A 15,578-nucleotide genomic window follows, 5' to 3' on the forward strand; every position below is an offset into this window, starting at 1 on the left:
TGATTCTTTGCTTACCACTAGAGGGCGACTGTGTACCATCTTTAGGATAATCAGGCGAAAGAGGTTTCACTAAAGCGACTGTTTGCTGCTTCTCCGTGAAAAAGTGTAAGCGTCAGACCCAGGTCAACATTAAGATTAAGTCAAATTCCAATAAGGTTGGACTAAAGAGTGAGACGTAATTATGTATGTATATATACATATAAAAAAAACTTTACTACATTGTTGCTTCTGGAATAACAATTTTACCAAAAACTGGTTAGACAGATTGGACCGGACCGGAGACGCAACAGTGAAGCCGTCTATAAGAAAGGACGGAGCAGGATGTATTCCTCCAGGAAGCTATAAGGTCCTTCACGGTCGGCAGCAAGATGCTGCAGATCTTCTCTTAAGTCTGTAACTGAGTGTCATCTCTTCTGCCGCCGTCTCTTGGTACAGTAGCATCAGAGCCGATTCTTCTCTGGGGACGACTGTGGAACCTCTGGAGATGATGGTGGATTCTTTGTAAAAATCAAGAAAGTTATGGACAACCCTAACCATCCTCTTTATGAAATTGTTTTTGGAAAACAATGCGTCTTCAGTCAGAGGCTTCTTCAAATTTGCTGTGATGCAGGCCGCTACAAGAGATCTTTCCCGCCAACAGCCGTCACCATCTACAATAACTCTGACGAATTAAGTCATTTTGAATTCGATTCACGAAATCATAGTTGCTAACTGCAGGTTTATTTGAATACAAAACACAATGCGTGTATAGATATATGAATACATGTAATAAAATTAGACAAAGGATGTCTCACGACGAAAATCATACGAGCCAAAGTGTTTAAATATGTAATTTATTTTTATTTGAAATGTGTCACAATGCAATAATGTGGGCACAAAACACTTGCACCATTACAGTCGAGATCATGGTTACAAAACATTCACATAATAAATTACTATACTGCAGTACCACATGAGACAGTAAACATGAAACCCCCCTAGAGAGGGAAATAAATTGCATTAGGTACACGAGTTTAATAAATGTACAAAATATTTTTTCAGGCATTTAACAAAGGCAGCCTCTTGTTTTTTTTTTCTTGTTTTTACTTGTTCGTCATGTATAAATATAAATCTCTCACCTGGAGTTAGACTGATATGTTTGTTAAAATGGCCAGAGATCCTTCAGTGACACGAGAGCCGAAAGCCATTTCATTTTTAAACCATTGCTGATAAGATTCACAAACATTTTTCTTTAACGCGTTTGATTCAACAGACATTACAAAACCCCTTTAAGCTTTTAAAAATATTAAATGCTCGTTTCCTTTCCAGTTTTCTTGATATTGCTGCAACATGCACTTTTCCCTTTTAGTGTGATATTTAAATATGTCTGTAAACAAATCACTAATCATTGGAAATGTGTTTTCTGCAGCAGCAGTAAAGTGCATGCAGCACATGCTGGGTTGAAAATAGCTGGCATCTGTAGAAACATGTCACATACAAATATTTAAATATATATATATATATATATATATATATATATAGTTTTGAAACAATAGAAACAAAACAAAACAAAAAAAAACATGCTTTTTTTGCAAATCGATGTGCAATCTTCCCCAACACCCACTCCACCTACAGAAGCATTTTCCTTCTTGGAGTCTCCCAATCCGGTAGCACTTCACAATACAGCCCATATTTTCCAAAGAACTTAATGGTTTGTTTCCAGAATGGAATTTGTTGGTTACTTTCCCAGAACTGACTGGGTACTTTCAACATTTGGGCTGTATTATGATGTGGCTTATAATTTACCAGTGCCTTCCTGGGACTTAAAGGTTTACTTTTCTGAAACTTTCAAAGAGCTTAGTAGTTATTTTCATGCAAGGTCCTGGAAAGTAACCAGAAAGTTTCTGGGAAGTAACCAGAACGTTTCTGGGACGTAACCAGAAAGTTCCCATAAAGCTTCAGGAAAATATCTTTCAAGATCCAGAAAGCATCCAGTAAGATCAAGGAAAATACTCAGTAAGATCCGGGAAGGTAACCAGCGAGCTCCATTAAAGTTTTGGCAAAGTAACTGCTAAGTTCCTGAATATACCCACCAAGTTCCTGGAGAGCTTCGGAAAGTACCTGGCATTGTCCGAGAGAGTTTCAGAAAGTATGGGCAGCAATATGTAGTGCAATCGACTTTGGTGACATATCTACCATCGCTACACTGAAGCAGACACAGACGCAGCGCCAACACCACCTGAGCCATTACACAAGGAGCTTCTCCTGGGACGTTTTTCTGCAAAAACACGTCTTTGATCATGTTTTATCATTATCAGACAGGTGACGTGAATCAAGTCCTTATAGGAACCCTCTGACAAGACTAGACATGTAAACTGAGTTGGGAATGTTTTATCTACCAGAACAAGAACGTTAAAGTACCGACACTGACGACTGTACCTGAGACCTAAGCAACACCTGACCTGAATGTTTGCATACCAACTTCATCTGTGGTCACACACCGGCGATTCCCTGCAGGACTCGCGGCTTTGATTTCGCTCTATTCGCTTCATAGTCGGCATAGGAAAGCTAGGCAGCTGCTGGTAAAATATTTTGTTCACGTTTTAGCTGTTTTTAATGTTTCACCCCAATTCACTTCACGGCCAACATTTCAGGCAGCATGCAAATTCTGACTGGATATGAAAAGCGTAAAACTAGAATTCTAAAAAAAAAAAAAGACAATAAAACTAGGATTTTATATATAGATGTTAAAATGCACTTAAACTATCATAGGATACTTTCACATTCAACTAAACATAAAAAAAAAAAAATCTATCAGCCACAACTACCCGACCTTCACAATCTTTAACCAAGTTACATACATTTTTAGACTATTATAGTCTACAGCCTTTCAGTGAAGGATTTCCAATTTCCTCACTGAATCTTTTAAATGTTTAGTCCGGCAACGTTAATTATAATCACAGAAGCTCCTCAAATCATTTCCGTCATGAGCGGAAATGTTGTTCACTAATGTTTCTCTTGGTAAAACCAGAGGAATTTAAAAATGATTCCATTTTGACCAAATCTTTCACCATTTGCTGACGAGATCCACTCTGTGCTACATTCTGCAGAGCTCCACCTTTACACCATCAGGTCACTGATAAAGTGCAACCCTTCTGTCCTTAAAGCCAATGTCCTAAAACACAGATAACTCACGCGACGGAACAATGATTAACGCCGACGTAAACTTAATTAATAATAATACATTATTTCCCACCAATGCACATATGAAACAGGAGGAATCTGCAGACTGGTGAACTAATCCTATGTGGAAGTGGTGAATTTGTTGGGGTTGACGTCACAACATCTAGAAAAATCATTCAAATCCATTATCTTGCTAATAATAATTAAAAAAAAAATCTCTTATCCAAAAATATTTTTTTTCACAACTTTGATCATTTTTTTGTCCCTTTTGCAAACTGTGCAAATCCCTCTCAGTCATGTGGAAAACGTCTCATTTTAAACATTCAGCTTCGCGCAGCTTGTACCTGAAACCAACATGCAACAAAAAGTTTTAAAGTTTTAAATTAAAGGGCCTCCTCTTTGATTTTGAGAGAGCTTAAAAACCGTGCAATAAATTCACGAGGATAATCGATGCTTGATGCCTTCGACTTGCCTGGCACTTTTTCCACAGATCACACCAGGATTTGTTTTCCCCGCCAGGCAGCTGAGGGAAAGTGGATTTGATAATCAAAGCAGGCTGTTTGGACTGCGTTTCCCTTGCAGAGGCCTGCCGATAGATTTCAGCGGTTTAAAAACAAACAAACAAACAAAAAAAAACACTTTTAAGGATCGTTTGTTTTTCTCCAAAAGCACCTGGCTAATCAGGAAGTGAGGTGTTCAGGCTAACACTGATTACTGGCATCCACACATGAGAAGTTACAGGTGCATCTCAATATGCTCGAGTATCATCAAAAAGCTCATTTCAGCAGTTCAGCTTAAGAAAAAAAAAAAAAAAAAAAAATGCCGGATATGAATTTTTAACGTTGAGTTGATATGTTTCAAATGTTTATTCATGGCAGTTTGGATGATTGTTGCTGAAAACCCCAAATTAATTTCACAGGACATTAAAATATTATTTAAGACTGAAATAAGAGGATTATCACCAAGGTAGTACCAATTTACTTATTGCTTGTGGACCTTCTTACTACTCCACTTTTTCCTTCCACACAACCTTCTCTTAATACGCTTCGATTCAAAACTCTGAACAGCAAACTTCTTTAGCAATGCCATTTTGTGGCTTACTCATTAGATGGAGGGCAAATTTGGTTTTTGCATAAGTTGTAAGCCATAATCATCGAAAACTAACAGAAACAAACAACTGAAATGTATCATTCTGTGTGTAGTGAATTCATATGAAATGAGCTTCTCATTGGCATCGACTTGCATCACCAAAAAGTTCACTTTAGTATCAATTATTGAGATGCACCTGTGTAAAGTCACAATACGAAAAAATGGAGCGCTGAATGAATAAAAAACAAAAAAAATAGCTAAATATTAGAACTTAAAAACAACTACAAAAGACTAAGAGTCGTATCAAAAGTAAAGAATACGAGGAGAGAGGCAGAGCAGAAAGTACCACGAGGAAAACTGAGAAGAAAAAAAAAAAAATGAAGGAAGGTTTGGATTTAAATCAGTTCCTGCGGGGTTTTTTTTTTTCCAAAACTGAAACCCTCCTCTGCTGGTCGACGCTGAAGAAACGAAAGCTTCCCGTCTGACTTTACGTGGGACAAAGAACTGCGGAGAAAAAAAATAAAATAAATAAACAGCTGGTGAGAATCGCTGCAGCACACGAGGAAGAAGAGGTGTGTGGAGTATGACAGAGCAGCTACAGCCGGGAGGAATGTGTGGTTAGAGGCGAGGAAAGCCGCCCCGATTACAGGTGAGAAGCAAACACACCAACAGCTGCTACTACAAGCTGGCAGAGTGAGGAGAAATTACGAGCGTGAGTGGGCTGTGTTTTTCCAGAGTGGGTGTAGCACGACTAGAAGCACCATACAGCACAACTGGCACCACGGCAGAGAGCGATGGAGGGGGAGGGAGGCTGATTGCTCTGGTTAAAAAGGGAATGTTGTGCAGACAGGGAGGAAGATGAGGCATTCGATGTCAATGAGCGGGGTCAGCCTCACGAACCTCAGGTTCCTCCGCTTTCATACGAGAGCTACCCGAAGGACAGAGCAGCACAGGCGAGAGGGAAAGGAAGGCACATGTCAACAACAGACACATTCACCGTTAAAGCTCACGGTTTTTAATCGGGCTGGGAGAGTCGTGGGAGAAAAGCAGCCGAATCGCTGGTCACTGAATTTTATGACGTTCAAAAGCAAGGTTCTTATGAAGCAGGAGACCAACTTTTCTGTCTGTTTTTTTTTTTTTTTTCCCCCCACACATGAATGACTAGAACAGACTGGAGTAAGTTTTGAGCCAAATTATCAATAAGTCACATAAAACCAGAGAGGGAGCAGCCTCATGTTAGGCTTGAGCTTTAATTAGTCTGATTTAAGAGTCTAAGTTTTAAATGTGCTTTCATTCACTGTTAGCAGAAACTCATCATGATTAGAAAAAAAAAAAAAAAAAACTGGTATACTATGACATATGATTTCAGAATAAAAATTGTTAACCCAGCCCTAACCCATGTCTTCATATTTATTAAAAAAAGACTACTCGTGTTTTTTGTTGTTTGGTTTTTTTTTTCATATTTTGAAATGTCATCAATAAAAATGATTTTGGCCCTACAAATTTAACAACAAACCCACATTTCTGGTCCTGGACATCCTGGTGTTTTTACTGTAACAAATTTAGCTTCCTCTCTTTACTGTAAGTTGTACTGTAACCTTTTGCTTGTTTATGCAGCTAAATGCACAGCAGTTCCTCTTTGTTATGATTCCACTTTCTGTGTTCAGACTTTAACTGCATCTGGAATCAGTGTGACTGGTCATCGGGTGTGACCGCAGAGTGAGGCATCATGTCAACACTTCTGTTGAGACTTATTACTTCTTTAGTGCAAATCTATCAAACAGTGAACTAAGACGCTTCTGGATGGAAGTCAAGACTTTTAACTTTTATATTTCGTAGGTACATGTGACTGATTAAGTACGAATTAGTCTTATGGTTTTACAGTTTAAAAAAAAAAAAAAAAAAAAAGCATATTACTGAAGTTATTACAACATATTTTTACTTGACCTTGCTGCCTTGCTTGGGCAAAAGCCTTAAAGTAAAAGTCATGTTTACCTTTCAGTATGTAATCTGTTAGGAGGGCCGGTACCTTCTCGCTGTCGTCCCTCATGGCATGAAGGACTGATATGGAAAGAGAAGGATAGAAGAGTCAGGGACGAAAACAAAATCTAACTAACGACACGTCTCTGTTCCACACTGGTTCACCGCTTGGTGAACTTGTGCGTTCTTGTTCATGGACTCACTCTTTGTGAGGATCTGGAGGTCTTCTACAGAAGGAGAGCCTGCTTTCTTTTCATAGGGGATCACCGTGGTCAGATACTAAAAAGAAATATAATATATATGTATATAAATATTACAAATTTGCATGGGAACCTATAAAAAAAAATACACCAACTAATTAAATTTATCTTCAGTGTAATTTTGGAATTAAGTGTTATGTTAAAGTTAGGAAACATGCAAAAAATAAAGGAGGGCAAAAAATATTTCAATACAAAAAAAAAAAAGAATGACTGGGTGATTGTATTTCGTCCCAATGCAACCACAAACTTTAACGTGATACATCTGGATTTTATGCAGCGGACTAAAACAAAGTAGTGCATAATATACATGGGTAGACGCATTACTTTTGGTGGACAGCCATATATTAAAGACAACCTGATCTTGTTAAAAAACAAAACAAAAAAAAACAACTCTTCAACTCTTTAAATTTCGCCACAAATTCACCCCTGACCTCTCAGCTGTGTCCCTTAGTTTGTACACTAATGTTCTCATTGAAGTTTGTGTCTGTAACGAGACAAAATACGAAAAGTTCAGGGAGTACCAACACTTTTGCAAGGAACTATAAGGAATTTAATAATAATAAAAAAAAGGGGGCGGGGGGAAGACAAAAATTAAATGCAACGAATGGACAAACTGAACAAAAGTTATGGAGCAAAAACATAAAAAAAGAATGCGCATGCCATTTGAAACCCAGAGGTGAAAAAGCAGCACAGAAAAGAATCCGCAGTTGGAAGAAAGAGCAGGGGGCACCTGTTTATCCCCTCCAGAGTGGCCAAAAGTTTGACGGAGACCATTTTGAATGACATTGGAGAGTCCCTCCAGAGTGAGGAGCTACAGGGAGTGAGAGGAAGGAAGGAGGAAAAAAAAAAAAAAGAGATTTGACGAAAGATGAGGAGGCTCTCTACGACAGGAAGGAAAGGCGCTGATAAGAGGGCGACTACAGTGAAAGCTCTCCGGCCGGGTCATGAGTCTCTTTTCCGAACTTGGAAGTAGTGCGTGTTGCGTCACACGTGTGGCTATGTTGTTAACCTTCAAACCATGACGATGTGTTTATTTTGTGCGTTTTCTGCGACTACCTCCCCTGCTGACTCACCGTGCCTGGTATGTGTGTGCTGTTTGTCCTCTGGCCGTTGGGCCCCGTCGTGGTCGTACACCGGATCTTCTTCTTCTTGCGCAGCAGTTCGCGGTGCTCCTTCTGTTTGTTCTGCACGTCGATCAGCAGCGAAATAAAGCTGTTCTTCACCTGCACACACGCAACATTTTCATTTAACTGCGGCAGGGGTCTGGAAAACACAAAGCTGGAGGAACGAAACTGACCGATTATATCAGTTAGTTAGTTTTCAGAACTTTTACTTCGATTAACAGAATTGACTAAAAAAAAAGCACAAAAAAAATTCACAAGATAAAGGAGAATTACAGTGTGAACCAAAAGGATTCGTACTTCAAAACTAATACATTTACAGTAGTGAGCTGCTTATGATAAAGATACATCTGAATATTTTTTTTGAGGCTGCAGATGATAAATCTAATAATTTAATATTCTCAGTATCCTTGTGATCTGTACAAATATCACTCAAATGTGTTTTTTTTTTAATAGATTCTGTCAAATCTACTCAGAGTGAATCATGACACAGAGACAAACGTACAAATAAAGCTGCTGGCAGTTCTGACCTCATGGCGACAGAAGGCAGAGGGTGCTGCCGTCTGTTCTCACCAAACACAACGTGCGTGCGTGCGTGTGTGTGTGTGTTACTTAAAGCTCTCGGAATGCTTCAAAGCTGCTCTGCTTTAGCAACATCTCTGCAACCGTTTCTGGTCGGTCTGATTTTGGAGTTAATGCGCGATCAGATTTCAGTACCTCCTTCTCAAAGTCCAGCTCGTCTCGCAGCGCCAGGGCTTGGATCAGCTCCTCGCTGTAGCGGCGGATGGCCGCCTCCACCTCCTCCAGGGTCCGGCTGAGCTCCGACACAGACAGCTGACGAAGCCCTGCAGACCAGAACGCGGGCGGAAACGGGAAGAGCAGATGTAATGTGGAGAAGACGCTCGGTGCAGGTCGAACCGTAACGAAAACCAAAAAAAAACTGTTTTTAAAAAAAATGGTAATTTCACACCCATCCAATTTTAGAACATTTACAGTGACGTGCATATCAAGCCGATTACATAACATTTGGAACGACATGTACGATGATTACATAACTATATTACATGTGCACATTTAATGTGCACAACACATTTGCTACACAGAGAGTCCTATTAGAATTAATTTAGTTATTTAGATAATCATAAAATTGCTCACACGGGCACATTAAAACACTACAGGAGTTTTCTACTCCTGTGTGTGTGTGTGTGTGTGTGTGTGTGTCAGAGCAGGTACACTCACGTTCGTCAAAGCTGGTGTTGGAGCCGGATCGTTTCAAAGCGCCGAGGTCCTGGGAGAGCATCGACAAGTCGGACTGGGAAGGACTCTCGTCATCGTCCGGGTCTGGAGACTCCTGCATCATCTCTTCGATCTCCTCTATCACCTAAACACAACCACAACTTTCAGCCAGACGCCAAACCTCCATCAACTACAGTTTGACCATTTGCTCAAAAATGTAGTTTTGTAACCAGAATGCCTGTCTCGTAGCATCGGATTCTTGTGTGAGAAACATCAGGTCGAGTTTTTCAGCACAGAAATGACACCAACGTCGGAGCTAATTATTCGTCTTGCGCTTCAGCTAACTTTGAAAAGGTTTAGCACACTTAGCTTCCCCTAAAGTAAACTTTTCCGGATAAATTCTACATGTGGGTGTTTTGAACATTTTCAGTAAGGAGATCCTAGTGAGGTCAGCATGTTTATTATGTAACCACATTGTATGTTGATTCTGGGTGTGACATATGCATTTGTATGAATCCAAAACAATAACCTGTCCCATAATATTTATTTCCACATCCATAACAAAACTCTCTAAACACATCTTGCTTCCGTATTTGGTTTAGCAAGCACGTAAATCTAATTTAAGGAAGTAGCTCATAAGCTGACAGGCTTATATATTAAAACATACAGAAAGTAAGGATTTTCTGCTGTCAGTTCATTGTTTATTTTTTTTTGTTTCAGTTTAATTTGTGCTGAAATATTTTCATTAAAGATTTATGTGCTCAGAAAATCCCCAAACAATTTAAATTAATTCCATTTTTATAGAGAGAAATATTTTAAACCCAATTTCTATTTATTTTGAGTGTGAAAGAGTTACCTGTTCAGCGGTGAAGAGAGGCTCCTCGTTAATGCAGGAGACAATGATTGAGTGCATATCCAGCTGTTCCCGCAGCTCCTCGTCCTCATCATCGGACAGATCCAAAGACTGCTTGTCCATCTTCTGTCCCTTGGGTGGAGGAGATGGGGGGCAGAAATTTAGGCGTACGATATTTTATCCGAAAAGGCTTTAAACCGGATTTTAAATCCAAAGAAAAACCTGGACAATGAAAGGTTTACATCAGAATTGTTGGATTCAAGGTTTCTTTATATTTCTTTGTTGACAAGAATGGAAACTTATGAGACTTTTGTGCCACTTTGCCACAATATGACGAAAAGTGGAAAAGAACAGAGCGGCTTCTAGGCCAGAAAAATGCAGTCGAGGTAGGCTCACCAGAATAAAAGACCGTTTCAGAGTAGTTAGTAATGGGGACATAAAGATGAACCGACAGTGAGCAAGATGCCAGCAGCTGAGAAAAAGTGCAGCTTTGGGGATTAAAACCAGATCGATCTGTTATCACCTCCTTCCATCAATAAAACTCAATCTGTTTGATTGCAAGGTCCTTAGTGCTTTTATTTAGAACATGTTCCACTCGAATATTTTATTCTGAAAGTTGTTCCTCTAAAATACAAGAACTGTTTGTGAAAGGTTAATTTATTAAGGTAATTAGTTCAGTAAATTCAACTTAGTCTCTCTGTGTTTTTTTTCTTGTTTTTGCCCTTTGTCACACTTTGAATCAAATTGCAAATTAAGTGATTCGAGATGCACAATAACAAGGCGAGTGACTTACTGAAATTAATTTCTTTAATTAGGTCAATTAGGTGCCAATTCTCTGCATTTGTTAGGCATCATTTGCAGCAATCTGCAGAAACTGAAACACTAAATAAAAGAGTGAGTGTGTGTGTGTGTGTGTCTGCGTGCGTGTGATACCTCTTGATCTTTGAGCTTGAGGGCAGGCAGGTGCAGGGAGCGAGTGTAGGACGTCTTCCAGTCCACGGGCATCACATTGCCGTAGTTATTGGTCAAAGAGTTCCACACCCTGAAAGGACGAATAAAAGAAGAGTTAAAGGTCAAAGCACAACAAAGGAGACTTTTTTTTTTAAGCTGCAGAGAGGAGGCGCACTTCCTTCTCTTTTTTATCGTGACACAGCATTGCATGGCAGAATGCTGTGTCCCCCCCCTCACTACGTTGCTGCAACTAGATCAGAGAGGAACAAAAGGATCGACCTTCGAGATGTGCGTCTTTAGCAGTAGTTTCAGCAACGTGGAAATCACAGTGAAGGAATTCGACAACATAGGCGTTTTCAGCTTTCAAACCTTCATTTGCATTCAAAATCAGACCCTATTGGCTGCTGCTCCGCTGCGTCTGTCTGATGCAAGTCGCTCAGCTGAGGCTCATCTCTGCCTCAGACTTAAAGCAGTATAAGAGCAACCTGAGCTCTGAACACTGCCGCATGACGCTTCAAAACTAGTCATCGAGTATTGCAACACTTAAACAAGCGAACCTCTATGAACTTTACGAAGCAGGAGAACATTTTCTCTAAGCTTAGTCGGCACATGAATAACTGGAACCGCAGGAATAAATGATCGGAGTGCGAGTCCTTGCTCTGCTAAGCAAAGACGGTCAGGAAAAGGGAGGCGAGTGTTTACTGAAAACCTTTCCACAGCCAAATGTGCCAAGCCAGACAGTCGTTTGTAAAGACGATAAGAAGTTGATGATGAATGCTAAAAACTGTGTTGTTAGGTGGCGCGTTGTTAGAAACTGTCACCTAGGTAACCCCATGTGGGAACAGAGAGAAACTCAAAATATCCTGTTGTTCACCACTAATGAAGAACAACAACAAGAGTGATTAAATAAGTGATGAGGCGCCCATGTGAACATTTTGGGACAATACCGACATTTATAGTGCTGTTATGGTTGACAACCATTATTTTTATGTGCTCATAAGTTGGGCAAAAAGAATTGATCCGGTTTCACTTAGAGGAACAATACGATACTTAAAAAAAAAAAATGGCTAGCAACAGTCAACACCGATGTTAATGCTGATATTTTGGGCCTTCCATAGAATAAAGTTTGAGATAATATCTAAAGATTGTTTAGTTTTAGCTTTTTTTCCTCTCATATAAGCATGTATGCCACTCTTTCTTCTACAAACACGACTCAATATTTTTTTCCGTTACCCCATCGTTTTCCAGACTTGCATGGAAACTCTGAAGAAAACCTGCACTAGGACTCACGTGCTCGTGCAAGTGTGTTTTGGCACTTTTGGCTCCGATTGTGCATGGATGGGTGCTGTGAACCCATGTGTCACAGTTGCGCTACAATGTCCAGGACAAATGCTTATATAACATCCATGTTTCTCCCTGAAGTGCTCGTGCGCTGCTCGGCGAGCTGCTGGCTTGTTCTAAATAGGACGAAGCGCGGCAGGAAACGCCGCGCGCCCCGAGCGGTGACAGCGTCTTGGGAACGTGAACGCCCGCCTAAACACACCGCCGGCTACCGTCTCGAAACAGCGATTTGACAGCGGCGCTGCAGAAAGATTATTTAATTGTTGTGACTCCAACTCACCACTCGTTAGTGTTGGGGAACTCGCTCGAATTTATGTGTACCTATAGCATCTTTTGTACGCAGGCAAAATCTGGAGGACTTGGCTCCAGAATAGCAGCAGCTGATCCCAAAGGAAGGTCCGTAAACGTAAACTTCATCCTTGTTAGCCTGCAGGTTTGTTTCGGACACAGTATTTCAGTGGAGCTTGTTAAGGAGATGGGCACGTTCTGTAGAAGTGCAGCCATCCAGAAAAGACTCTTACTGAGTCTGGCGCTGACTTTAGGGCCGTGGAAGGCTGCCGTCCAATTATTTCATTCCCTACGTCCCGTTTATCCCTTAAAAAATAAAATAAAATAAAAACACCAGTCTAAACTCATCAAAATATATTTACCTAAACTTCAATATTTTTTTTAAACTTATTATATTTGCAGAAAAGCTGTACATGGGTAGTTTGGCTTAAAATTGTAAAATATGACGTATTAATCACTCTGTAATTTTAATGGTACCAAAAAAAATCTTTGCCAATAGCAAAAACGCTTTCTAGTCTGAACAAATAAACACTGCTTCAACTTGAATGGGATCTAATAAGATATAGTAAAAAAAAAAAAAAAAAAAGGATTTTCTGTCAATACTTGGGATAAAAAACTAAATTCAAACACATCTACAGCTTTTTTTATTTTTATTTTTTTTTAGGCTTTTAAACAACATGTAGATTAAAGTTGATTTCCACATTTATTGTTAAGAAGTCGACACCGGTTCTAAGTTTCAAATAAAATGTAACACACTGTGAGTATGAGCTTACATATTGCCCACGCTAAGTGGCCAAATCAAAGAGTCTCATAGTGTTCAATGCAAAGGGCGAGAGGAGGTTGACTCATGCAGCCAGCTGTGCAGAGAAAAGCAACATCGACTCCCGCGGCGCTGTAATGCCATGTTGTCATGTGGATGCGTAGCTTTGACCTTTGAGTGTCAATGAGACCCAGCAACTGCCAGACACCTCGGAGCAGGATCCAAACAGACCCCGACAGCTCAATCTTTCTGTAATACCTCCCTGGATGCGATTCAGCACAGCGAGTCTGGCTGGAGGAAAAACCAGTGGAAGTCTAGGTGAGGCAGGTGTCGCTGGGGGATTTTGATTTTTTTTATAATTTTTCTCATATTTAGCGTTCAACCTTGTTTTCGACGGGTTCAATAATAAAAATTCAAACGGCATCTGAAAGCATTAATGTTTTAGTCATCTTCCGGTAGTTGCATTTCAAGTTCGTTTTCGTATTTTCTTGATTCTGTCATTTGTAGACAAACTGCAAGGAAGAGTCCGACTTGAATTTCTTCAAACTAACACCTCTTTGCTTCACCTGTAGAATTGACTATTTTATATCTATAAATGGTCAAAGAATGCAGATTTTTGTTTTACTCCTGTTATTTCCTTCCCATTCTTTCAGTTCCAAAGAGGCCTCCAGTATGCTAAGAATCAGAACAGATGCTCATCTTGTGCAAAAAATAAAAATAAAATACTTTATAGAGTTTATTGCAGCAAATCTAGACCAGATTTAACTGGTTTATGTAATAAATGCTCCCAAAGACATTGAAATCGTACATTTGTTCATGTTCAAGGCAGAGGATCTATTGTTGGGAATAATTTTAGGGATTGTGTAAAAGGAAAATGTAACCATCTCCACCGCATTAAACGGCACGAGTCGATAGTTTTGTTGTGGAAGAATAGGCTGCTTCCGTCTTAAACCCGGTTGAACAAACATTTCCGTTTTTAGATTTAAAAATATATTGCATTCTTGATTACTTTTCTTAAAATGAATCCTCTCCTCAAAATTAACTGCACCAATTTTGTCATTTGTATTGTAAAAAACTGTTTACTGTGTTTTTTTGTTGTTGTTTTTTTGTCTGTTTTGTTTTCCTTTGTAGCAATAAAGGTGTTAGGGAAGGGACTGCTGTTACTTTTTATAAAATTTAAATTCAGTATTTTAGTTTTGTTGACTATAATTTCAATTATATTCAACTGGCAGGAAGTTCTGTAATGACGTATCTATAGTAATAATAATAATAATAATAATACGGACCAATAATCACAAAAATAAATTATTTATTTTCCTTTTTGTATATTGGCCTTACAATTTTTAACAAGTTCCAATGCAAACTAAAGGATACGAATTACTCCAAAATTTCAGCTTTAAATTTAAGGCAACATGTCAGTTATTTTTAAAGGTTTTCCCCCCCTTTAGAAAGAGTAGTTTGCTTTCAAATACAACTTTTTTGAAAATGTACCTCCTGTAATAACTGTTCATGATTTCAAAACTGCAATAACAAGATGCAAACAAAAACAACAAAAAAAACACATTTCCATTCCTACTTTTTACTCAGTGGGGTGTCTTCTCTTAACTTTGAGAAATGCTGCCTATGACCTTAAGGGAAACATTTAAATTTTAAATACTGTTTGTGGATGATGTGCCTTCTTCTCGGCGTTTAATCAAATCTTGCCACAAAGAAGCAGAAAGTGAACCGTGAAACCAGTTTTTCCACTGCACTGACCGGCTGTATTCCAGACAGCTAAGATTCCCTCAGTGAGTAATATATGAATTTATTGTAGAGTTAGCTTGTGAGGCTAATGTGGTTAGCTGTGAGATTAAAAGTTACAACATAAAAAGCATAGACAGATAATTAACACTCACTCGTCGTCTTTCAGGTAATTCTCCTCTGTGATTGGTTTTATGGGAGCAATGTTTTCCGTCGTAGTGTTGTAGTTTCGGAAACACACGGTTAGCTTTTCGTCGAAGTCGTGGACCAGGTCCTCCATCGACTTGAAGCTACAGATCTCCCCGGAGAAACTGTTGTCCAGATCGGAGAAGTCGTCTAGGCCCGATGGGTCGCCTACGTTTGAGTTCAGCTGGTCCAGCTGTTCGGCCGACTCCGAGGACGGTTTGAATTCGTTGAAGTCCTGCCAGTCCTCATCGAAGTGGGCTAACGGCGCCGCCATGGCTGCCCGGTGAACCTGTCTATGCTGTCGGTCTCTCGGTGTCCTCCCCGGTGCTCTGCTGTCTGCGTTGACACCAGACAGGGGGCGGGGTATAATGACGTCAGCATACAGCTCCTCCCATTTGCCAGCAAAACAAACCAAACATTCAGAGGCGATGTTAAGACTTTAAAACCTGGGGGCTAAGGCCCACCCAAAAAGGTTAAGAGTTTTTTTTTTTTTTAAGTTTTGTACATAACTGATTCAAAATACCATGTGATCATGTAATTACTGTGCATTCCCAACTAAAAAGAAGATACATTGCACATTGATATTAATGACACAATGAGATACATTTAAG

At 39.6% G+C, this 15,578-nt stretch overlaps 1 protein-coding gene across 4 annotated transcripts; it reads right to left on the reverse strand.

The window, feature by feature from the left end:
* Window positions 1-1,066: 1,066 nt before the first annotated feature.
* fez2b (fasciculation and elongation protein zeta 2b) lies at window positions 1,067-15,329 on the reverse strand. Of its 4 annotated transcripts, XM_007560930.2 has the most exons (11): window positions 14,937-15,328; window positions 10,635-10,743; window positions 9,705-9,833; window positions 8,852-8,993; window positions 8,330-8,457; window positions 7,565-7,714; window positions 7,222-7,302; window positions 6,435-6,510; window positions 6,247-6,312; window positions 5,152-5,179; window positions 1,067-4,755 (listed from the first exon to the last, which is right to left on the reverse strand). In XM_007560930.2, exons 1-10 carry the CDS (start codon window positions 15,239-15,241, stop codon window positions 5,169-5,171), a joined length of 1,197 nt encoding a protein of 398 aa, XP_007560992.1. In that variant the 5' UTR covers window positions 15,242-15,328; the 3' UTR covers window positions 1,067-4,755; window positions 5,152-5,168. The 4 variants fall into 4 exon arrangements, with proteins under 4 accessions (XP_007560992.1, XP_007560990.1, XP_007560991.1 ...); XM_007560928.2 differs by lacking the exon at window positions 5,152-5,179 and having other exon boundaries at window positions 1,072-4,755; XM_007560929.2 differs by having other exon boundaries at window positions 1,072-5,179.
* Window positions 15,330-15,578: the final 249 nt, after the last annotated feature.

The sequence above is a fragment of the Poecilia formosa genome, unplaced genomic scaffold (assembly GCF_000485575.1).
Source record: "Poecilia formosa unplaced genomic scaffold, Poecilia_formosa-5.1.2 Scaffold122, whole genome shotgun sequence".
Classification (NCBI taxonomy): domain Eukaryota; kingdom Metazoa; phylum Chordata; class Actinopteri; order Cyprinodontiformes; family Poeciliidae; genus Poecilia; species Poecilia formosa.